This window comes from Sarcophilus harrisii, chromosome 5, assembly GCF_902635505.1.
Source record: "Sarcophilus harrisii chromosome 5, mSarHar1.11, whole genome shotgun sequence".
Lineage (NCBI taxonomy): Eukaryota > Metazoa > Chordata > Mammalia > Dasyuromorphia > Dasyuridae > Sarcophilus > Sarcophilus harrisii.
The window spans coordinates 179,486,900-179,511,691 of NC_045430.1; the positions used below are offsets into that span (position 1 = coordinate 179,486,900).

General features: G+C 32.4%; 1 protein-coding gene across 6 annotated transcripts in view; it reads left to right on the top strand.

The window, feature by feature from the left end:
- MKLN1 (muskelin 1) overlaps positions 1-24,792 on the top strand; it is a 289,454-nt gene that overhangs the window by 233,360 nt on the left and 31,302 nt on the right. For all 6 annotated transcript variants that reach the window (XM_031941073.1, XM_031941074.1, XM_031941072.1 and 3 more), the window contains 3 exons: positions 77-206; positions 23,263-23,410; positions 24,618-24,732. In XM_031941073.1, the coding sequence (XP_031796933.1) occupies positions 77-206; positions 23,263-23,410; positions 24,618-24,732 (393 nt within the window). The remainder of the gene's footprint in view (positions 1-76; positions 207-23,262; positions 23,411-24,617; positions 24,733-24,792) is intronic.

Genomic DNA, 24,792 nt, shown 5'->3' on the forward strand with positions numbered 1-24,792 from the left:
TCAGTTATCATGCTACATCATTACTTCTCTCTTCACTTATTTTGCCCTGTTTTTTTTTTTTTTTTTAAATTCTCAGAAAAATCGTTGTTTATATGTATTTGGTGGTCAACGATCAAAAACCTACTTGAATGATTTCTTCAGTTATGATGTAGACAGTGACCACGTGGACATTATATCAGATGGCACCAAGAAAGACTCTGGGATGGGTAAGAGATTTTTAATGAATTTTCTTTTCTTGACTAGTGGAGTTAGAAAATGAAATTTTCTGAGAATAGAAGGGATGTGAAAGTTCATAAGTTTTATTCTTGCTTTTGCTAGCATAAAAAGAATCCTTGAATATGTATGAAATCTACTATGTCTAGTAGAGAACAAAGACTTTTTCTAGAACACCTAAAAAAGCCATGTTGTATACAGAATTCCAAAGTTCCATCTTTCCACCACTTTATGCTTCTTCCACAGTGACCTTTCTAGTCTGTTTTCTAAAGTGGTTTTTTTTTGTGTATTAAGGGAGAATTTGAAGAAGTTGCTCTCCTCTAAAACCTACAGAATTTGTTGGGACTTTTGGAGTTGCAGATCATTAAATTGAACTAAAAAAAAGTTAGAATTTGAAATTTCCTGGAGGAATCACTAGTGATTTTAATGGTTACCTAAGAATATTGTGGTGTCTAGTAGTATTTTATATTTTTAAGTAATCATTTTAACAAGCCCAGAAATCTAGTGCTAACTACTTAATGAGCCTTGATACACAAATTTTGCATCTCCACCTCTTGTAAACATAAAAGAAAGCATAAAATGTAATTTTAACTCTATTTCTGACATAGTTTAATATTTATCCCCAAATATCTATATAGCTATACATATAACTAGAGTTATTGAGAGTCAAATTGTGTGTGTGTGCATGCATGTGTGCCCATATGGGCTTGTGTGCATGCACGTGCATGCATACATACACATACAAAAGCCTTCTGAGGCTTCTTGTAGTTTTTTGGTTCCTACTCTTTTAAACAGTGTTATATAATATTTCCTAAATGTTTTTGTACATTTTGTACATTTGTATTTGTACAGAAAGCCTCTTTACAAGTCATATTCTTTAAAATAGATGGTAAAATCATTATTTTTAAGATAAAATTTTTATATATATCTTTTTTATATATCACCAAACTTTTCCCTAGTTTGCCCTCTCCTTCTTCCCCTTCCAGAGAGCCATTTTATATAACAAATAATATTTTTAAAATAAAGAAAGAGGGGAAAAAATCACCAAAAGTATTCTACTTCTAAAAATATTTGCAGTATACTGTACCTGTGCACTTCTCTATCTACAAAGAAGTGGGTATCTTCTTATATCTTTTTTAAAGCTGTGATGATTATTTATAATTTCACAACATTCACTTTTGTTCTTTCCATTATATTGTTGCAGTTATCATACATGTTTTTTTGGTTCTGCTTATTTTATTCTGTATTATTTCATAAAAACCTTTGCTTCTCTGTATTCATTGCATTGATCCTTTTTTTTTTTTTAATCACATAGTAATACTCTATTACATTCATGTTCCACAATTTGTTCAGTCATTTTTAGTTAATGGGCATCTACTTGGTTTCTAATTCCTTGCTGTCACTTAGAAGTGCTGCTATAAATATTGTGGCATATAGAGGCACTTTTTTCTTTAAATGGTCTCTTTGAAGAATTGTCATTTTACTTGCATTAATTTTAAATTGTTTTCCAAAATGAATGTACCAATTCACAACTCCCGCAACAATGTACCAGTGTGCTTATTTTTCCACAGTGTCTCCCAACATTAACTGTTGCCTCCTTTTACAGTTTTTGCTAATTTTCAGGGAATTGTGTGTTTGTGTTGTCATTTATTGATAACAAGATATATCTATTAACATTGGTGATATAATTCTGACCTTGACTTTTTTTTCAAACTAGTTTTAACTTTCTCTTTTGATTTACATTGTTGCAATCATCATTTATGTGGGGGCTTTGTTTCCTTGCTTTCTTCTATTTCATTTCATATGAGTTTTCCTGCTTCAGTTAGTCATGTTCTTAATTCCTTGTGGTCCAGTCACATTCCATTCTACTCCTGTGCCATTCCTCAGGCTTTGTGCACATATTTTTCTTTGTCAGCTTTTTGATTTTCCAAATTACCTTGTAGTAAAGGTGGTTTTGTTTGTTTTTGTTTTTACCAATGGAACTTTTCTTACTAGAAGTAACAGAGCCATAATTAGAAATTTTTATACCTGAGACATCCACTAAAAACTGTATTCAGACCAGGAAGCTAAAAAGTATCTTTACTTATGGGGAGGGTGGTAGACACCATTCCATGGAGGTAGACAGAGTCTTGAGAACCATGGGTACAATATTGAAAATGAGAAGCAAGGAAACTTGAGCAGTTAACTATTTTAATTAGTTATTTTTAATAGCTAGGTGCTGGGGTCATTTCACATTTGTCTGTGTATACCAAGTACCTGACTTAGACTTAATAAATGCTTGTTAATTGTTATTTAGTTTCTTCCCATTTAACATCTAAGAAACCTATTTAGGTGTGAGCAGTGTCTATTGCAAATCGGTACATTTTGGGAAATTGCTAAAATAAGATCTGAAGTCATTTTTCTCTTTCAAAACTGAATGTTTTGAAGAATGTTAACAACCAAAGAAGACTTTAAGAGTCATCTAGTTTTTAAACTTTTATTTGTGTTATAGAAAACTTCTTTTGCCATTTTTATAAAAAGCCTTTGGACCTTTTCTCATAATAATGTTTTTAAATGTCTAAAATACAATGTTACAAAGGAGTTTAATTATATTGAAATACAGTTATCACGATATTTGAAATAAAAAAGTTCACAGATCCTAAATTAAGAACCACCGATGTAGTCCCAGTCCTTCATTTTACCGAGAAGGAAGTTAAGGTTCCAGAAGAAAAGTGGATTTGGCTGAGGCCTCAGAAAACTCAAATGGACATTGAGAGTGAAGTGAAGCAGCATTAAAGAGAACTGAGATCTCATTAGTTCATGAAGTGTTAGCTTTGGGAAGGATTTTAGACACTCTTTTGTCTAGTTCTCTTCTTTTACAAAGGAAATTGTCAGAGCATAGACAAGAAGTTTGTTCTCCTAGCTCTTTAGTTCCTGAATCTTCTTTCAATCAGTTTGAGGGAATATGACCCTCTGAGATATGAGCAGTGCTCACTTGGGAGCATCAGCCCTTCCTTTAGAATTATCTCCTGATTCATATTAAATAGCCTAGCAAAAACAGTGCCCCTTACTCCTTCTAGAGTCTACTGGGCTTATCCATCCAGGGAGGAAAGCCAGCAGTCTTCTGCATTGGAAATAATGACCTGAATATGTCTCAGTCTGTAGCAGAGTAGATTCAGTATGTGTAGTATACCCATGGTCCTTACCTGCCTTCTCTTTCCTGTTGCTCGGGGGCTTTGAGTCATAGTTTTTGACATTGGGGATACCAGTTAAGTTGGGGCTGGGGCTGAGCCTGGGCCTTCTTTCCTCCCCATTGGAGCTTCTTCCATCCATTTGTGACCTCTACCTTCTCTCACCCCTTCCCTTTGAGATAGAACTGTAATGGGCTGAAGCTGAGCTGATGCACTTAAGGCTAATTAGCAATTGGACAATACTCTATTAATATATGTTTGGAGAAAAATGCCCCCGCCCACTCTGTGCAAGTTTGATGTGTTGTATAGGAGATTGAGTAGAGGATTTGGTGGGTGAAGTGTGAGAGCCAGAGGCACTGCTGGCCTGATTGCTGCCACGATTGCTCTCACTTTGTATTGCCATTCCCCTTCTCCTCTGCAAAGAATAAAGATCAAGGATTTTCCCTTATCCTGACTCCAACTGATTTTAAAATATTCTGGGAGCTAAATGTTGTCATCACATAGAACCAGCTAAGAGGCCAAACTACTCCTCTCTTTTCTTCTTTCCTCCCCAACTCCCTACTTCCTTTTAGAGAAGTACTATCAAACCATTCTTAATTTCTTACCTGATTCAAAGCCTCAGATTTTATTCCAGTTACATTCAATGACCCACTTGGAATATAGCCCAAACATTACAGTCAACAGGCACATATAATTAAGAATTTTTTTTTGCATAATTACACATTTTTTCCAAAAATACCAACTCATGATTTTATTAATATTAAGAGCGGCATCCAAATGGCTTGTTATATTTATGAATAGATGACCTCTATTGTTTTGTTCTTATTCTTTTAAGAAAATAAGCAACTTTGAACTTTTCTCTTGTTTGCAAAAGAAAAATTTTTTCACTGAAAAAAAATTCAGGTTGAATTATTTTTAATCAGCTGAGCAAAAGCACTCCCCCTCAAACAAATACAGACTTTATTCCTAGTCATAATAAGCTCTTGATAATTAATGCATGTTGATTAACTGATTGATTTCATAAAGTACCATCAGATTTTCTTACTGTGTACTCAATTATCCTTTTTTTCCCCCTGAGGCACTTGGGGTTAAGTGACTTCCCCAGGGTCACACAGCTAGGAAGTGTTAAGTGTCTGAGATCAGATTGGAACTCAGGTCCTCCTTACTTCAGGGTTGGCCTCTATCCACTGCACCACCTAGCTGCCCCTAATCACCATATATAAAGAGTAACATTTTCCACACATCATTTAATTTTTCATTGTTTCATGTATTTTTAGGGTTATCAGGTAAAGTATTAAATGTTCATGTATCTGTTATTATGAAGAAATATTTAATACCTTGCAACTTTGTAAAGTGAGTAAATATAAATGCACCTAAATCCTAGAGTTGTTTATTGAGTTTGTTTTTGGTTCAAGTTACCTGCAGATTTGGGGAAGTATTTTCCTGGTGGGCAAAAACAAAATAAAATCACAAAAATCTTTTGTTATTGCAAATTCGTCATTTTCTCACAGACTTAGAGCTAGAACAGGACCACATGTTATCTAAAAGTCATATGTGTCACACTAAATGGCAGATTTACTACTTTACTTTTGTCCTGTAGCTCCAGGCTAGGAGTTCTTTTCCACAGCACTGTACATACCCTCTCCAAGTAAATTGCTAGATACTTGATTACACCTACTAAACATGTTCTCTGTTTTGTACACCTCTGTGACATTGAGCAAGAATTTTTTTAAATTCTGGGTATGTACAAAGTCATCTTGGATCATGAGAAAAATATCAGAACTCCATATTAAAGTTTGCTTATGTCCAGTTTATTCAGTATGTGGATAATATTACCTAGTTAGTGCAGAAACAGTGGGGCAGGAAAACTGCTAGCTATAGGCACTAACAGGAGAGTGGAGTTCCTGGTTTGATATTCTAGGCCAGAGGGGAAAAGGAGGACCTTAAATCAGAGGCACCCACCACCCCAGGACTAGAGATGATTACACCAACAGTCTACTTCTTTGCTACAGGTAAAGGAGAAAGAAACCAACCTTGGAAAGTTACTGTGGGAGTAGGGAAGACGGGGGTTCATCTTCAGAAGAGAATGCTAAAATAAGAAACACTTCTCCTGTTCCAAAGAGTAATGTCAAATGGTCACCTGTCCAAAAAGAATTCATAGAATATCCCAAAAAAGACTTTAAAAGACATGAGAGAGATTGAAGAAAAATTTTTTAATAACATTAAGAACAACCCAAGAAAAAGAAAAAGATTATATAAAGAAAGTCAGCTAGAAAAAGGAGATCCAGAATCTTAAGAAAATGATTCCTTGAAAACTAGAAGGAAGTCAGCAAAGTTATAAGAGTTCAAGAAATAATAAAACAAAATGTGAAGAATGAAGAGAATGTGAGACATCCCATAAGAAAAACAACACATCTGGAGAACAGATCAAGAAGAGAAAGCATAAGAATAATTGAGCTACCTGAAAGTTATGGTTCAAAAGGGGGAGGGGTTGATATAATACAAGAAATAATCAAAGAAAATTGTCCTGAAGTGTTAAAACAAGGGGATAAAGTAGAAATAGAAAAATCCACAAATCACTCTTGAAAGAGATCCTATGAAGAAAACCTACAGGAAGATCATAGTTAAATTCCGAAACCCCCAGATCAAGAAGAGAATATTATGAGTAACAAGAAAAAAAAATCAAATATGCTGGAGTCACATTTCAAATCACACAAGACCTAGCAATAGTTGCATTAAAAGATTGCAGGTCTTAGAACACTATAATCAAAAAGCAAAAGAACTAAGATTGCAGCCAAAAATATACCCAACAAAATTAAGCATAATCCTGAATACCAAAAAAAAAAAAATTGCAGTGAATTGCCAGACCTTCAGGATTTTGTTGCAAAAAGACCTGAACTTAATAGAAAATTTGACATAAGATCTAAGAGAAATATCGGGTAAACATCAGAGATTAATTTGAAGGAACTGTTTATTTTTTATATGTGGAAATGTAAGCCATATGTCTAAGATTGACAGTAAGTTGGTAGTTCAAAAGAGATATTGAGGTAGAGCTGACTATGATTTGATTCTAAAAGGCAAAAAACTTGTGGGAAAAAATAAAAAGAATAATTAGGTTATATGGATGAGGTGTGAGAGCAAGAACGGGTACAGAGAAAGTAAAAAGGGAGAAGAGGATAAATAGTTCTGGAATCTCACTCATGTCTAGAATGATTAAAAGAGAACATACATATATATCTATAAAAGTATTTTTAAAATCTTATATGTTTATTAAGAAATAAGAGAGGGAGGGAATAGGAAAAGGTGGGGTATAGAAGAATATGTAAATTAAGGGGAATGGAATAATCAACATCAATTCAAGAAATTCAGGTACAATTCTTTTAGACTTCAGCAGTAAGAAATCATTCCTTATAATTAAAACCTTTAGAGACACAATTATCTCAGTCAGTATGGGGAAAAGCTATTAACAAAGTATAACACTTGCTTACGGAAAAAGTTCTACAAATTATAGACATAGAAAGATATGAAAATTTTTAAAATCTCTCATACCAAAAGAATGCATCACTTAACATAGAAAGAGACTGGAGTATTTACCAAAAAATATAAAAGTAAAACAAGGAAGTCCATTGTTTTGGGGGTTTCTCACCTAATATAATTTTTTTTTTCTTTAACTAGGTTAAGAGAGCCAGCTCTTTTATTTTTTTTAATTATTATTATTATTATAGCTTTTATTGACAAAACATATTCACGGGTAATTTTTCAACATTGACCCTTGCAAAAACTTATGTTCCAACTTTTCCCCTCCTTCCTTCCACCCTCTCCCCTAGATGGCAGGTGGTGTCCCATACATGTTAAACATGTTAAAGTATTTGTAAATACAAAATATGTATACATATTTATACAGTTGTTGTAAAAGAAAAATCAGATTTAGAAAGAAGGTAAAAATAACTTGGGAAGAAAAAGAAAAATGCAAGCAAACAACGACAGAAAGAGTGCAAATGTTAAATTGTGGTCCACACTCATTTCCCAGTGTTCTTTTGCTGGGTGTAGCTGGGTTCTGTTCATCACTGATCATTTGAAACTGATTTGGATCCTCTCATTGTTGAAGAAAGCCACTTCCATCAGAATTGATCCTCATATAGTATTGTTGTTGAGATTTATAATGATCTCCTGGTTCTGCTCATTTCATTTAGCATCAGTTCATGTCTCTCCATATTCATCCTTCTGGTCATTTCTTACAGAACAATAATATCCCATGACATTCATATACCACAATTTACCCAACCATTCTCCAGTTGATGGGCATCCATTCATTTTTCAGTTTTTAGCCGCTACAGAGAGGACTGCCACAAACATTTTGCACATACATGTCCCTTTCCTTCTTTAAGATTTCTTTGGGATATAAGCCTAGTAGTAACACTTCTGGATCAAAGGGTATGCGAGTTTGATAACTTTTTGAGCATAATTCCAAATTGCTCTCCAGAATGGTTAGGTCCATTCACAACTCCACCAACAATGCATCAGTGTCCCAGTTTTCCCACATCCCCTCCAACATTCGTCATTATCTTTTCCTGTCATCTTAGCCAATCTGAGAAGTGTGCAGTGGTATCTCAGAGTTGTCTTAATTTGCATTTCTCTGATCAATCATGATTTGGAACACCTTTTCATATGGGTAAAATTGTTTCAATTTCATCATCTGAAAATTGTCTGTTCATATCCTTTGACCATTTATCAATTGGAGAATAGCTTGATTTCTTATAAATTTTCTATATATTTTGGAAATGAGACCTTTATCAGAACCTTTGACTGTAAAAGTGTTTTCCCAGTTTATTGCTTCCCTTCTAATCTTGTCTGTAGAGGGCTGAAACTATTGAGTTGATGCACTGAGGTCAGGACTGCCGAGCACTTGAGGCTAACTACTGATTGGACAATACTCTATGGGCATATGCTTGGAAAATGGTCCTTTCCACTACCCTGTGCTGGCTCAATGATTAATGTATACAAAGGATTGTAGGAGGGACTAGGGGGTAGAGTAAGACTTGACAGAGTCACTCTTTAGTGGTAGATGAGGGAGAAGGCGGTTGCAGAAATTCTGCTTCCATCCTGTTCAGTCCTGCATCTAAGACCAAGAATAAAGACTTAAGGACTTTTGCTTATCCTGACTCCGGCTGATTCTGAGGTATCCTGGATGCTAGCATGGTCGTTACATTTGTCTGCATCAGTTTTGTTTGTACAAAAGCTTTTTAGCTTCATATTATCAAAATTTTCTATTTTGCGATCAGTAATGATCTCTAGTTCTTCTTTGGTCACAAATTCCTTCCTCTTCTACAGGTCTGAGAGGTAAACTATCCTATGTTCTTCTGATTTATTTATAATCTCATTCTTTATACCTAGATCATGAACTCATTTTGATCTTATCTTGTGTACGGTGTTAAGTGTAGGTCAATGCCTAATTTCTGCCATATTAATTTCCAATTTTCCCAGCAGTTTTTATCAAATAGTGAATTCTGATCCCAAAGGCTGGGGTCTTTGGGGTTGTCAAACACTAGATTGCTATAGTTATTAACTATTTTGTCCTGTGAACCTAACCTATTCCACTGATCAACTACTCTATTTCTTAGCCCATACCAAATGGTTTGGTGACCTCCGCTTTATAATATAGTTTTAGGTCAGGTACAACTAGGCCGCCTTCATTTAATTTTTTTTTTCATTAGTTACCTTGAAATTCTTGACCTTTTGTTCTTCGAGATGAATTTTATTATTTTTTCTAGGTCATTAAAATAGTTTCTTGGGCATCTGATTGATACAGCACTAAAGAAATAGATTAGGTAGCATTGTCATCTTTATTATATTTGCTTGGCCTATTCAAGAGCACTTAATATTTTTCCAATTAGTTAGATCTGACTTTATTTGTGTGGAAAGTGTTTTGTAGTTTTGCTCATATAGTTCCTGACTTTCCTTTGGCAGATAGGTTCCCAAATATTTTATACTATCAGCAGCTATTTTAAGTGGAATTGCTCTTTGTATCTCTTGATGATGGATTTTGTTGATGATGTATAAAAATGCTGAGGATTTATGTGGATTTATTTTGTATCCTGCAATTTTGCTAAAGTTGTGGATTATTTCTAATAATTTTTTTTTTTGTAGAATCTCTGGGGTTCTCCAAGTATACCATCATATCATCTGCAAAGAGTGATAATTTGGTTTCCTTATTACCTACTCTAATTCCTTTAATCTCTTTTTCATCTCTTATTGCAAAAGCTACCATTTCTAATACAATATTGAATAGTAATAGTGATAGTGGGCAACCTTGTTTCACTCCTGATTTTATTGAGAATGGTTCCAGTTTATCCCCATTACATATAATGCTTACTGATGGTTTTTAATAGATGCTACTGACTATTTTAAGGAAAAGTCCCTTTATACCGATACTCTCTAGTGTTTTTAATAGGAATGGGTGGTGTATTTTGTCAAATGCTTTTTCTGCATCTATTGAGATGATCATATGGTTTTTGTTAATTTGGTTATTGATATAGTCAATTATGGTAATAGTTTATCTAATATTGAACCAGCCCTGCATTTCTGCTATAAATCCTACTTGGTCCTGGTCTATTATCCTGGGGATGATTTTCTGTAATCTTTTTGCTAATGTTTTATTTAATATTTTTGCATCAATGTTCATTAGGGAGAGTGGTCTATAATTTTCTTTCTTTGTTTTCTTCCTACCTGGTTTAGGTATCAATACCATGTCAAGGAATTTATTTGGTAGAACTTCTTCAGTCCCTATTTTTTCAAATAGTTTATATAGAATTGGAGTTAATTGTTCTTTAAATGTTTGGTAGAATTCACATGTAAATCTATCTGGTTCTGGGAATTTTTCTTAGGGAGTTGATTAATAGCTTGTTTTATTTCTTTTTCTAAAATGAGAATATTTAACCAATTCTTCTCTGTTAATCTGGGCAGCCTATATTTTTGAAGGTATTCTTCCATTTCATTTAAGTTATCAAATTTATTGACATAAAGTTGGGCAAAGTAACTCCTGATTATTGCTCTAATTTCCTCTTCATTAGTGGCAAGTTCTCTCTTTTCATTTTTAAGACTAACAATTTGATTTTCCTCTTTCCTTTTTTAAATCAAATTTACCAAGGGTTATCTATTTTGTTGGTTTTTTCATAGAATCAACTCTTAGTTTTATTAATTAATTCAATAGTTTTTTTACTTTAAATCTTATTAATCTCTCCTTTTTTAGAATTTCCAGTTCAGTGTTTGATTCGAGGTTTTTAATTTGTTCTTTTTCTAGCTTTTTTAGTTGCAAGCCTAATTCATTCATTTTCTCTTTCTCTATTTTATGCAACTAAGCCTCTAGAGAAATAAAATTTACCCTTATTACCACTTTGTCTGCATCCCACACATTTTTGTATGTTGTCTCATTGTTGTCATTCTCTTGGGTGAAATTATTAATTGTGTCTATGATTTGCTGTTTCACCCAGTCATTCTTTAGGATGAGATTATTTAGTTTACAGTTACTTTTTTTGGTCCATATCCCCTGGATTTTTATTGAATGTAATTTTTATTGCATTGTGAGCTGAAAAGGATGCATTTACTATTTCTGCCTTTCTGTATTTGAATTTGAGGTCTTAATGTCCTAATATATGGTCAGTTTTTGTATAGGTTTCATGAACTGCTGAAAAGAAAGTGTACTCCTTTCTGTCTCCATTTAGTTTTTTCCAAAGATTTATCATACCTCCCTAATATAATTTTATAAATAATAACAGTAACATTAAAATGAGAAAGGCATAAAAATGATTAGAGACGAGATTATAGGCAGCTAGGTGGCACAGTGGATGGATTTTGCACGCCTGGAATCAGGAAGATACCTCTTGCTGAGTTCAGATGTGATCTTACATACTTATGAGCTTTGACTCTCAGCAAGTCACTTAACCTTCTATTCTTCAGTTTTTTTATTTGTAAAATGAGCTGGAGAAGGAAAGAGCAAACTTCTCCAATGTCTCTCCAAAACAACCACTACTGCCCCAATGGGGTCACAAAGTCAGATATGACTAAAAAATGACTAAACAAAAAGAAGAGAATTCTTCTGTAACAATGGTTTAATTAGAAAATTCCAGAGAATTGGAAAAAATACTAATTAAGACAGTAACTTTAGCAAAATACACGCTACAAAATAAACCCACAAAAATCAATAAAATTATAGCAGTCCGATCAGTAGTTGAGAGGGTAAAATCTTGGACTTTGAGTCAGGAAGGTGTAAGTTCAGGTGCAGTCTTAAACATTTCCTTTCTGTGTGATTTGGGGCAGCTTAACCTCTGTTCCTTCATCTCCAAAATGGTAATGATGTTAACACTACCTCCCATAGTTGTGAGGTTGAAATAAGATATTTGTGAAGTATTTTAGCAAAGTGCTATATTAATGTTAGTTATTATATAATAACCATCTGAAAGACTATAATGGAAAAGGAAATGCCATTCAAAATAATTGCATGATGCATAAAATACTTGGAGTTTGATCTGGCATCATATCATGCAAAATCCTTATATAAATTCAGTCACAAAATATTCTTTAGAAAAATAAGAAACGATCAGAAGGATGATTTTAGAGAACCCTGGAGAGACTTATATGAACTGATGCGAAATGAAATGAGCAGAACCAGAAGAGATCATTATACATGGCAACAGCAATATTATTCAACTATCAATTCTGATGAACTTGACTCTTTCCAACAGTGAGATAATTGATGCCAGTTCCAATGATCTTATGATCAAGAGAACCATCTACACCCAGAGAGAGGACTGTGAGAACTGAGTGTGAACCACAACATAAGATTCTTATTCTTGTTGCTGTTCTTTGTTTGCATTTTGTTTTCTTACTCATTTTCTTTCCTTTTTGATCTGATTTTTCTTGTGCAACAAGAGAATTGTGTAAATATATTTAAACAGATTGGATTTAATATATATAACATATATTGGATTACTTGCCATCTAGGAGAAGGGGGGAAGGAGGGGAAAATCTGAAACACAAGGCTTTGCAAGGGTCAGTGTTGAAAAATTATCCTTGTATATGTTTTGAAAATAAAAAAGAAAAGAAATTTAATTTGATTTGATTTTAAAAAAAAGAAAAAGAATGAACAAGTTAAAATAGTTGGAGGAATATTAGTACTCTTGGCTTGGCCATGATACTATAATAAAAAGGACAATACTTATGTTCTATTCACAGTTTTAATGTCATACTGATGAAATTAGCAAAAAAATGCTACACAGAACTTGATAAATCATATTAAAGTTCATCTGGAATGAAAAATTATTTAGAGTATCAAGGGAATAATAAAAGTAACTTACATTGAAGGGGGGAATGACACTTCCAAACCTCAGGCTATATTATAAAACAATAATTATCAAAGCCACTTGATATTAGTTAAAAAATATAGGAGGTAGATGAGTTGAATAGATTCAATGAGAAAGAAATTTACCCTCAGAAAAAAAATATTGCCGCTAGAATAGAATAGGGAAGTAGGCAACAAACATTTATTAAGCTCTTGTATGTGTCAGTTCCTAAATTAGAAGGCATACCCTCTCCTCAAAGCTTATGTTCTGATGGAAGACAAACAGAAAAAGGAAGCTGAAAGAAGGGGATATAGTGGTAGGGAAAGTCTAGAGAGCCTCATGGGCAGTCTGGAGAGAGAGACATGAAGATATAAGGCCTTGCTGTCTCCTTAAAACAGGTTCTGAAATGATCCTATTAATCAGAGGAAGAATTTTATAGTAGGGGAGAATATATTCAGTGTGAGTTTTCATGGGGTATAGGAAGCTTCCAGCATAAAGCTGTGTCTGGGACATAATAGAGAAAGTCTGGAGTGGAATGGGGGGGAAAATTCTACCAATTTTCTTAGGTAAGGGTTTGGCATCCAAGAAAAACAAATAACTGATAACACAAATTTTGGTATTTGTATGACCAAAAGTCTTCCTTCAGTAAGATTGGTCAAAGGATATGAAAAAAATTTCAAAAGAAGATCTACAAACTATCACATGATTAAAAGCTCCAAATTATGAATAACATGAGAAATGCACATCAAAACAATTTCTATTCACACCCTCTGACTTGGCCAAAACAAACAAAAAAAAAAGATAAAATATGAAAATAGTGTTAGGGGATTTATAGATAGTCACATTATTGATGGAGTTGTAAATCAATATAGCTATTTTAGAAAACATTTTAGGATTAAATATAAATTGACTAAAATATCTACATGTTTAACCTAGAGATTACACAAATGGGCTTATTTTCCAAGGAGGCTATTATAAGAATAAAATGCCATATGTCCCAAAATATTTATAGCAGTACTTTTTCTAATAGCAGAGAATTGGAAATGGAATAGATGCCCATCAAATGGAGAATGGTTAAACAAATTGTAGTACATGAATATAATAGAATATTACTGACCAAATGAATATGAAAGAAAACTTATATGAAGTGATAGAGCAAGCTGAGCCAAGAAAACAACATACACTAATAATGCAATAATGTAAATGAAGAGAACACCCACAAAAAATCAAAATTGAAAGTTACAAAATTACAAAAAAAAAAGCTTATTTATAAAATAAGATATCTGAGAAGACCACACCCCACCCCACCCCACCCCCAGTCCTTTGTAGAAGTGAAAAGTCCATTAGTGTAGTACACTGTAGTATTTTTAGATTATTTGTTATGCTGATTATGTTTTTTTCTTTAAAAATATTTTGTTATGTTGGGTGGCTTTCTTGGAAAAGGGGGAAAAAGATACTGGTTAACTTTTTTGGTATTTCAAAACAAAACATAAAATGCCAATCTGTTATAATTTGAACTCTCCAGGCATAGCTTTTGGGAACTCAGAATCACTGAACCAGAAAATTTAAATGATGGCAACAAAATATTCTTTCACTATAATCAACAGGGTATAGAAGGAATTCAGAGAAATGGAAGATTTGTACTACATGCACATACATGTATATATGAGTGTATATGTATATATGTTACTATGTATAAGTATATATGTATATGTGTATATATATATTATTTAAAAAAAAAAACAGAAAACCCAAGAGTATTCATGACAATAATTTTTTAAAATTAAAACAACACTGTAAGGCAGCTGAACTCAAATGAATTGAGGTGAATAATTTTAGATCCAGAGTACAGAGGATGTAATAAATCCCTTCTTTTTAGTAAGAGAGAGAATTATATGAGTGTGAAGTGTAGCATATTTAGTCAGACTTAATTGTTTTGTTAGCCAATTTTGTTTAATTGTTTTTCTTTCTTATGAGGAGAGATTCATTGTAGAGGATAGAGTAGTAAAGGGAAATAACTGATGTGAAAGAAAAACAAAAGGCATTAATTAAAAATGTTGGGGAGAAAAAGAAGTGAGAGTCAATTCCATGCCATAATGAGACATTGGAGCAGTACTTAATCAAAAGAATATGTTATTTTAAAAATGACCTTTTAATGATTTAGTAGTTCACAGGTGAGTTTAAAGTACTGATTATGGAAGATGATGACAAAGTAATATAAAATGCACTATTGTAATTCTTTAATAATTTTAGGTGAATGGTTGTAAAAAAAAAAAAACATATTAACTATACTTCCAGGGAAATACCAGTGTAATAATGGTATTTTAAAAGGATTACCATGTAATTATCACATTTTGCTGTGGTTCAGTAATCTTCATTATTTGTTAGAAATTACTATTAATGAGTCATTGTGATTTTTTTCAGATCTTACTGTTGAAACCAAAGGAGAAAATTAGTTGGATTGTTACATCTCAAATTAGGTGTTACATTTATGCATTTGTAGAATTTTGATTTCTTGTAGTTTTATGTTACTTAGTCATACTTAACATCAGATTCCATACAAACTTCACTCATCATCCTTGTATACTGGGTTATCTAAGCCAGAATGTCTAATGTTCCAAAGAATCTTTAGCTTAATTTTTCTTTTTAGTAGCAAGAAATAAATAGTATTTAAACCTCTCAAATTTCATCTCATCTAACCTTCTGGGGCTGTAACAATATGCTGTTTTCTTCAGTATTAGCATAATATGATATAAATCTTTAGTTTGACACTTTGATTTGTTATAAACTGTGTTCTCCCAGGGAACAAGTTACAATTTTGGATGTTTATGTTTCAGAGAACAAATTGACAAGACAAAGTAAAGGCAAATGATTTTGTTTAAAGAAATTGGAAATTTTATTTAAACAATTAAAGCTAAATAATCATATTAGTTATTATTCATATTATTCAGCAGAAATAAAATGTTGAACAAATATGATTTTATATTCGCTCTTACACACCTATTATCTTACACCTCTGTAGTGAAGTAGGAGATGTCTTTTTATGGCCCAAGCTTGATATTTTTAATTTTGCAAGAATTTACCATTCTTTCCATTTACATTGCTGTATTCATTTTATGTAATTTTCCTCTGCTTACTTTACTTGGAATTTGTTTAACACTTCCTATTTTTTTAAAGTTTTTATATTCAGCATTTCTTAGAACACCTCATTGGTACATTTATGTACTACTCTGTTTAGCCATTTCCTTTATTAGAGGGCATTTACTTTACTTCCAGTTCTGTTATACTACAAAAACTGCTGCTATAATTTTTTTTATAAATATATAGGACCTTTCCTTTAATTACTGACTTTCTCTGTATTTATCCTAAGAAGTAGAATCTTTATCAAAGTATGTTGACATTTTAATCACTTTTTCCTCAAAATTTGAAATTGCATACCAAAATGTTTGTTCTGATTCAGAATTCTGTAGGTTTATATCCCAAAGAGGTCATTGAGTAGAAAGTCATATATGTCAAAATATTTACAATAGCACTTTTTTTTTTTTTTTTTTTTTTTTTTTTTTTTTTTTTTTTTTTTTTTTTTGCAATAGCAAAGATTTAGAAACAATTGATACCTAGCAGTTGGGAAATGATAAAACAAATTGTGGTACGGGAATGTAATTGTTCTATAGGAAATGATAAATGTAGTAAACACTGAAGCATAGAAGCTCTTAATTATATAATAGAGAGTGAAGTAAGCAGAACTAAGAAAATAACATACACAGTCACTACAATAAAAAAGGAAAGAACCACCATAAAAAATCAGAAGCAAAATGCTGTAAATAACAAACAGCTCCCAAAAAAAGCTTTGAGTAGATATACATACGCCACCTTTTTGTAGAGGTGGAAGGTCCATAATAGCTACACATATTTTTAGACTTTTTTGTTAATTTTTTTTTCTTTTTGTCGTTGAAAAATTTGTTACTTTGGAATGACTCTTTGGGAGGGAAACAGAGGATACTGGATTTTATGAGATGTTAAAAAAAATCAATAAAAACTTAAAAGCAGTGATCATTAATCAAGATCATTTATCAAGATATTTGGCAGCTTTATTTCTTCATTAAATAATCAAATTTTGGTTTAGAAAATATATCCTATCTTTACAGCTTACACATTACCTGACATTCTGTAGTCTTTGAATTTGTAGTAAAAATTCCAAATCTCCTAATTGTACTTTTTAATAATACTATTTCTGTTTGTTAGAACGCTGATATAGAACAGTGCTGTGATGGTAGATTCAACTCTAATTTGTGGTTTTTTGAACCTTCTTTGTCTTCATAAAAAGCTGATTTATCTAATGGGGCTAGGGTAAAATCAGAAAAACATTTTCCTACTCCTCCATTTACTTCTGTAAAACTTTGTTTAGCTTTTTAAGAATGACTGGCTTATTTGTATTTCGGGGAGGGGGGGAACAGTATGTGTGATATAAAATATCCAGTCATTTTGTTTCGTATTCAATTATGCTATTGAAAGTTTTCAAAATTCTTATAATAGAATAAAAATGTTGAAGGGATTGGAGGGTTATCATCATGATCTCCTAAAGAGTTTCTATGAAAATAGGTTGACAGTAATAATTGTTATATAATTCCTAATCCTGTTTCCCCAGACAACCATCCTTTCAGAATGTGTTTATGACTAACACGTGATATTTGTTTACTTATTCTGTGTCATTTTTCTTTCTGCATCAATTTACAAAGATTGGTAGTCTCTGGTACTCAGTTAAGTTTCCTAGCAGCAAAATTTAAAGACTTAAGTTTCTTTTCTTATCCATGTTAAACTATATTTCTGCATATAAATCTTGGTATTTTGGTAAAAGGGAGGAAATAACACTGTTCTAATAATTATTAGAGTGAATGTGTGTATGAAAAATCCCTTCCCCCCCTTTATCTCTATGTATATATCCGCACACACACACATATTTAATATTGCATTTCATTTAAAATTTTAATTGAACTTTTCATTATGTTGACTTTGTTACAATTTAGTCACTCTTTTAATCAATAAGAAATTGTTCATTAGGACAGTGAAAAAGGAACTCCTCCAGATTATTTTTTTTTTTTTTTGAGAAATAGTACTATGTAATTTCACATTCATTTCCCATTAGTAAAAATGAATTCGAAGTACACAGGAGTGACTTCTGTCATTTATTAAAGCAATAATTTGTTTAAAAAAAAAAAACTTATATTTGAGGAAGGATACTTAGTGTTTGTTTTCTTGTTTTAGAAATATCTTGAATACTCAGCAGTGTGGATAAAGAAATTGAATACTTTTTTCCTCCTTTTGTGCAATTTTTGGATTATAAATGGGGATTGGGATTGGAATTGATTTAGAAAGAACTATTTGTAAACTTTGGACGATAAGCCACTAACATGGAAATGTATAAGTGATGTATTGACTCAAATCTTCCAGCCACAGCATTTCATATCTCTATATCTACATTCTTATCAGTATCCCTGGGGCAATAAACCTAAAATATTTTAATATTGCATGTAAAAAAATCTTTACCTTTGTAGTTATCACAATTACAAATTCATATATTTTATATGAATAATGGAATAATAAATTCTATGTGTCAATGAAAACAGTATCACAAACTTTTTTTTAATGTTTTAAAGAAATTTTAGTAATTTGTTTCTGAGCTTTATCCTTTTACAGAAAAACCTAAAGGTGCCTCTTTTTAGTTATACTTAAATTAGTGTAATGCATTGTGAGATGCATTGTGTAAACTATATGAAGATGGCTTTGGTGGAGAAATTTACCTAGAGACCTGAGGCTGGCCTCTATGCAGATTTCAGTAAATCCTTTTTTTTTTAATTAATATTTTCCCCCAGTTATATGTAAAAACAATTTATAACATACGATTTTTTTAAACTTTTGAGTTCCAAATTCTCTCCTTCTACCTTCCTTTTTCCTCTCATTGAAAAGGCATGCAATTTCATATAGATTATATATGTGTACTCTTGTAAAACATTTCCATATTAGTCATGTTATGAAAGAAAATACAAACAAAATAAACCTATCAGTAAAATAAAGAAAAAGTTTAAAAGTTTGCTTCAGTCTGCATTTAAACTCCATCAATTCTGTGTTTAGAGATGGACAGTATTTTTCATCATAAGTCTTCAAATGATCTTGGATCAATATATAGCTGAGAATAATTGAAGCATTTACAGTTGATAATTATACAGTAATGCTGTTACTGTGTACAGTGTTCTGGTTCTGCTCTTTTGTGCTCTTTCTGTTTGCTTGCATTTTGTTTTCTTTCCCGTTTTTTTTTTTTCCTTCTTGATCCAATTTTTCTTGTTCAGCAAGATAACTATAAATATGTATACATATATTGGGATTTAACATATATTTTAATGTTTTTAACATATATTGGACTACCTGCCATCTGTAAGGGGGGGAGCAGATAATTTGGAACAGAGGGCTTTGCGAGGGTCAAAGTTTGGAAAATTACCCTTGCATATGTTTTGTAAATTAAAAGCTTTAATTTAAAAAAAAATCTAGAACATTAAAAAAAAAAAAAATTTGCCACAACAAAAAGAGCTGCTTTTCTTTGATTTTTTTTGGAATACAGACCTATTAATAATATTACTGTATGTGCAGTAGTATAGTATGTACTATATACAAGAATATGTACAACCTTCCAACTGTTTGGGTATAGTTCCAAATTGTTTTTCAGAATGGTTGGATCAATTCAGAATTCCACCATCAGTGCAATCAGAAAAGTCTTTTAAAGATCAGTTGTTCCTCTTTGTAGTGGCCAGAAACTGGAAACTGAATGGATGTCCATCAATTGGAGAATGGCTGAATAAATTGTGATATATGAATATTATGGAATATTATTGTCTGTAAGAAATGACCAACAGGATGATTTCAGAAAGGCCTAGAGAGACTTACACGAACTGATGCTGAGTGAAACGAGCAGGGCCAAGAAATCATTATATACTTCAACAACAATACTATATGATGACCAATTCTGATGGACCTGGCCATCCTCAGCAATGAGATCAACCAAATCAGTTCCAATGGAGCAGTAATGAACTGAACCAGCTACGCCCAGCGAAAGAATTGTGGGAGATGACTAAAAACCATTACATTGAATTCCCAATCCCTATATTTTTGCCCACCTGCATTTTTGATTTCCTTCACAGGCTAATTGTACAAAATTTTAGAGTCCGATTCTTTTTGTACAGCAAAATAACGGTTTGGTCATGTATACTTATTGTGTATCTAATTTATATTTTAATATATTTAACATCTACTGGTCATCCTGCCATCTGGGGGAGGGGATGGGGGGAAGGAAGGGAAAAATTGGAATAAGAGATTTGGCAATTGTCAATGCTATAAAGTTACCCATACATATAACCTGTAAATAAAAGGGTATTAAATTTAAAAAAAAAAAAAAGAAGAAGAAGAAAAGGAAAGGAAAAAAAAAAAAAGATCAGTTGTTGCATTCTAGGGAGGGGAGAAAAATGAACCATAGACTGGTAACCTCGGAATTTTTTCTTTTTTAGGTTTTACCTTAAGAGGGAAAGCAGAGAGGTTAGGGGAAGGATACAATTGGTGAACTTAATTTCATATTTTCAAGGGGTTTGAGTAAGAGCAAGGATCACATGAACCTCACTTTAAACTGAGAAAAATGAACAGAAGAACCAGGAGAATAATTTAGACTATAACATGAACAATTTTGAAATGAACAATTTTGAAAAAATTGACTCTCTTCAATATAATGATCAACCACAATTTTAGAAGATTAATGATTTATATACTGTGCTTCATACATCCTTATAGAGAAGTGATGATCTAAATAGAGTGAATGAGAAATAAATTTTGGACAAGGTATTTTGCTTGACATGATATTGCTTCTCTTTCATGTTTTCACTGGGGGTTGGAGAAAAAATGCAGATGTTTATTAATTGAGAAAAAATAAGGATTAGTTTTTTTTTAATTTAAGATAAAACGGGCAAAGAGAAATTCTTGTAATAAGGAAAAAAAATTTGCTCCAAATAACACTAACAGAAGTCAAAGAGCCAAAATACATAGACAACTGACAAAGCTATATAAGGCCAAGAGCAGTTTCCACTAATTAGATGATCAGAGGACATGAAAAAAGAAATTTTAAGATTCTTACAAACTAGTAAAGGTCTTTGAAAGTATGCCCAAATAATTAATAGTAAGATAAGTAAAAATTAAAACAGCCCTGAGGTTTTACCTCACTTCTTATAGTTTGTCAAAGATGATATAAAAGACAAGAATATTCAATGTTAATAGATCTCTGGGAAAATAGTTACAATAATATGCTTGTTTGGAGCTAGAAGTTGAACTGAGATAACAATTTGCAGTTTTGAGTTTTAAAAAGGACCAAATTTTTCCCGTTTAACCTACTTTTCCCTTTAAACTAATTGCTCGTATATCCTAAGGAGGTTAAAAAAAAAGGCCCAAAATATATGTATATATGTATGTATGTATAGTTTTATTGGTAAGAAAAGGCTAGCAACATTGCCATCATTTGGGAGTTAAATGAAAAAAAAACTGATATATAAATAAAACAGAATATCATCCCATTAAAATATGTATAACAACTATAAAAATGTAAATTTTTAAAATCACTAAAGGAAGCCAAGAGTCTGGATAATTGAGAAACTACAGATAGTAAAATAAACTTGTTTCCTCACAGTAGAGTAATGAGGCACTTTTTAAGCATTTTATATACTAACATACATGAAATTTATCTATGTGGTTACATAGTCAAATTTTATTAAGTTTGATCCCATCTTCCTAGGCTTTGAAGAATTCCATTTCCATTATGCTGTGCTGCCTTTCTAAACTAAAAATAAAATGTAATTTGAAAAAACTGGACACCCAAAAATATTATGAAGAAATACTCAAAATTTATAAAAGTTCTCTTTCCTTTTTTGCACATTTTAAAATGTTTTCTTGGCCATCTTTTGTGTCACTATTAATCCTATCTCTCCCTCTATCCCTCTCTCTGTTTCTGTCTCTGTGTCTGAGTTTTTCCACTCTCTGTAGCTCTGTCTGTCTTTTTCTCTGTGCTTCTATCATTGACTCAGAAAAAAAAAAGCCTCAAAACAAATAAGCATCATCAAATCAACAAAGCCACATGGTGGCCATGTGTTCCTGCACCTTATGTCCATCTCCTCTCTTGTCAGGAGGTGATTAGCTTGCTTCATCGGAGGTATTCTGGAGACATGGTTGACAATTGCATTGATCAGAATTCTTAAGACTTTAAAAATTGTTTTTCAGCATTATTCTTATATAAATTATTCTCCTGATTCTCTTCATTTCACTCTTGTTTCAGTTCAGACGACTAAGGATTCTCTGACAGTCTCTCTTTTGTATTCCTAATAATTGGGTAATAATAGCCCATAACATTTATAACTCAAAATTTGTTCAGCCATTCTTCACCTAAGAAGCAGTCTAAGGTCAACTTTTAGATTTTGGTTCTTTGTCCCCTCCCACTTCTGATTTCCTTTTTTAAAATCATGAAGTTTGTTTTGCTTTAAATTATTCCCACTCCAATATTTTGCTCCCTGCCTGTTTCTTCCACACACATAAACACATACGCACGCGCGTGCGCGCGCACACACACACACAATTTTTCTGAGTTTAGATATATTTCTGTACTATGATATTTGTGTGTGTGTGTGTGTGTGTGTTTTCAACCTTCCTTTATTCTTTTGACATGAAACATTCTCCACTTCTCAGTTTGGCTGTATTTCAACATGACATGTGGGTGTGGGTATGTGCACATAATAACTGGTTCAAGTCCCACCTTGGACATGTATTGGTTCTGTGATCTTTAGCCTTTCATTGTTAAAACACTATTATACATACGTGTGTGTGTGTGTGTGTGTGTGTGTGTGTGTATACATATACATATTATGTATAATCCCAGTAAAAGTTTTCAGGAAGGGGAACCATGCCCAAGAGTCACCCGCCAATTTGTTTATGATGAATTATACAAGATAGTATGTATTGTCTACATATAAAAAATCAATGGCATACAAACTAGCCTCCCCCAAGATATTTTGGCTATTGGTTTCCTCTCAGTTGTATAAAATTTGGGGGAAAAAAAGTGTCATATAACTATTAGTAGAGGGATTTTTTTTCTCATGCTGAGAGTTCCTAAACCATTAAAATCATAGTCTAAAACAAAACAAAAAACAACACAGAAAAACTGTTCTTAGTGGACTTATATGAATTATGAGAACTTGAATGTAACCCTCTCTCTACATTTCATGAAGATTTGCTTCTTTCAAGTCCAGGTTTGGATTCTTATTTTCAGCCTGTAAATTGGACATTTGAACATTTGCCTTTTATCAAAAGTGATTCAAATTATCAAATTGTTCTCTTTGCTCAATTTTTCCCCCTTTCCCCACTAATCCAAGAAACAAGTATATTTCTCTTCTTAGAATTAATTTTTTGGTGTTGTATTCATTATCTAATATGAATTTTTGTTATTTTTCCTTCCCATTTAATAGTTCCAATGACAGGTTTTACACAGAGAGCAACCATTGATCCAGAATTGAATGAAATACACGTCCTGTCTGGACTCAGCAAAGACAAAGAGAAGAGAGAAGAGAATGTCAGGAACTCCTTCTGGATTTATGATATTGTGAGGAATAGTTGGTAAGAAACAGTTTCATGGGCTGAAATCCCAGGACAGATCTTATTTGTAATAGGCATCTATTCAGTCTTAGAAGAAAGAATGGAAGATCTGTTAATTTATAAAGAAATACATTTAAAGACTACCATTGTGCCAATTTACACACAATATAGTTCAATTAAAAAGTATTTATTAAATACCTTACTCTTTGTGTAGGGAGATGAAAAGATTAAATACATTGCTGGATAGCACCTAAAAGTCTTACACATGAAAATAAATTTATCAATATGCTTAAGTAAGCATAGAAGAATATTGGGCTGGGAGTAAGAAGACCTGGATTTGTATTCCCCGCTCAGTTCCTTCATGAGGTTGATCTCTGAATTTCATCATCTGAAAAGTGATAAAGTTTACCTAGATGGTCCACTTTGATTATTCTTTGATCTATGAACTGATATGCCAATGAATACAGAAGTTTCAAAAAATCCTAATATAATTTAGGCTAGGACTCAGCAACAAGAAAATTAACTGCTTTCAAAATAGGTCATTTATTTGGTGATGGAAAAGCAAAAGAACCTAAATGCAAGCCTTTTATTGCCATTAAGCACAACATTCCTTTTATTTCTTTTTTTCTGACCTTTCCAAAAACATCTTTTTTTTTTTTTTTTTTTTTTTTTTTTTTTAAACTACCTTAGAAAATGCCCTGGAAATGAGTTGCTTCAGTTTAGCATATTATTAAGCACCTACTGTATAGAAGATGTTATAATAGGTGCTGATTTCTATTTGGAATTCTTATATATTACTTCTCTAAGTATTCTTGAAGGAGCCTGGGGCTTCAGGAACAAACTTGAATGAGAAATTTAAGATTGCCTTTCTGATTAAGATCTGAACTTCAAAATGAACGGTTAGCTCATACTTTCTTGCATCACATAGGGTTCATCTATTAGTTTTGCTGACCTGCTTCTTTCTTCTTTCTTTTCTTTTATAACAAGGGATGCAGATGGAGGAAGTAGGAATCTTCTAAGAAATAAAAGATGTTGTAAAAACAGTATGACAATAAAATTTTTTAAAAATAAAAATCACACAAAAATAGAATTTCCCATCTGTCAGCATGTAGTTTAATAATTTGCTTATTAAATATGTGGTTTTATTAATGTGCTTGAATTCCATTTGTTGTATGTTTGTAACACCAATTTTATTGAGGCAGTGCTTTAATGGCAATTTGTCTTGCAGGTCTTGTGTCTATAAAAATGATCAAGCTGCAAAGGATAATCCCAGTAAAAGTCTACAGGAAGAGGAACCATGCCCAAGATTCGCCCACCAACTTGTGTATGATGAATTACACAAGGTACTGTTGTGTTGCCTACATATAAAATATCTGTGGCTTACAAACTAGCCTCCCCAAGGT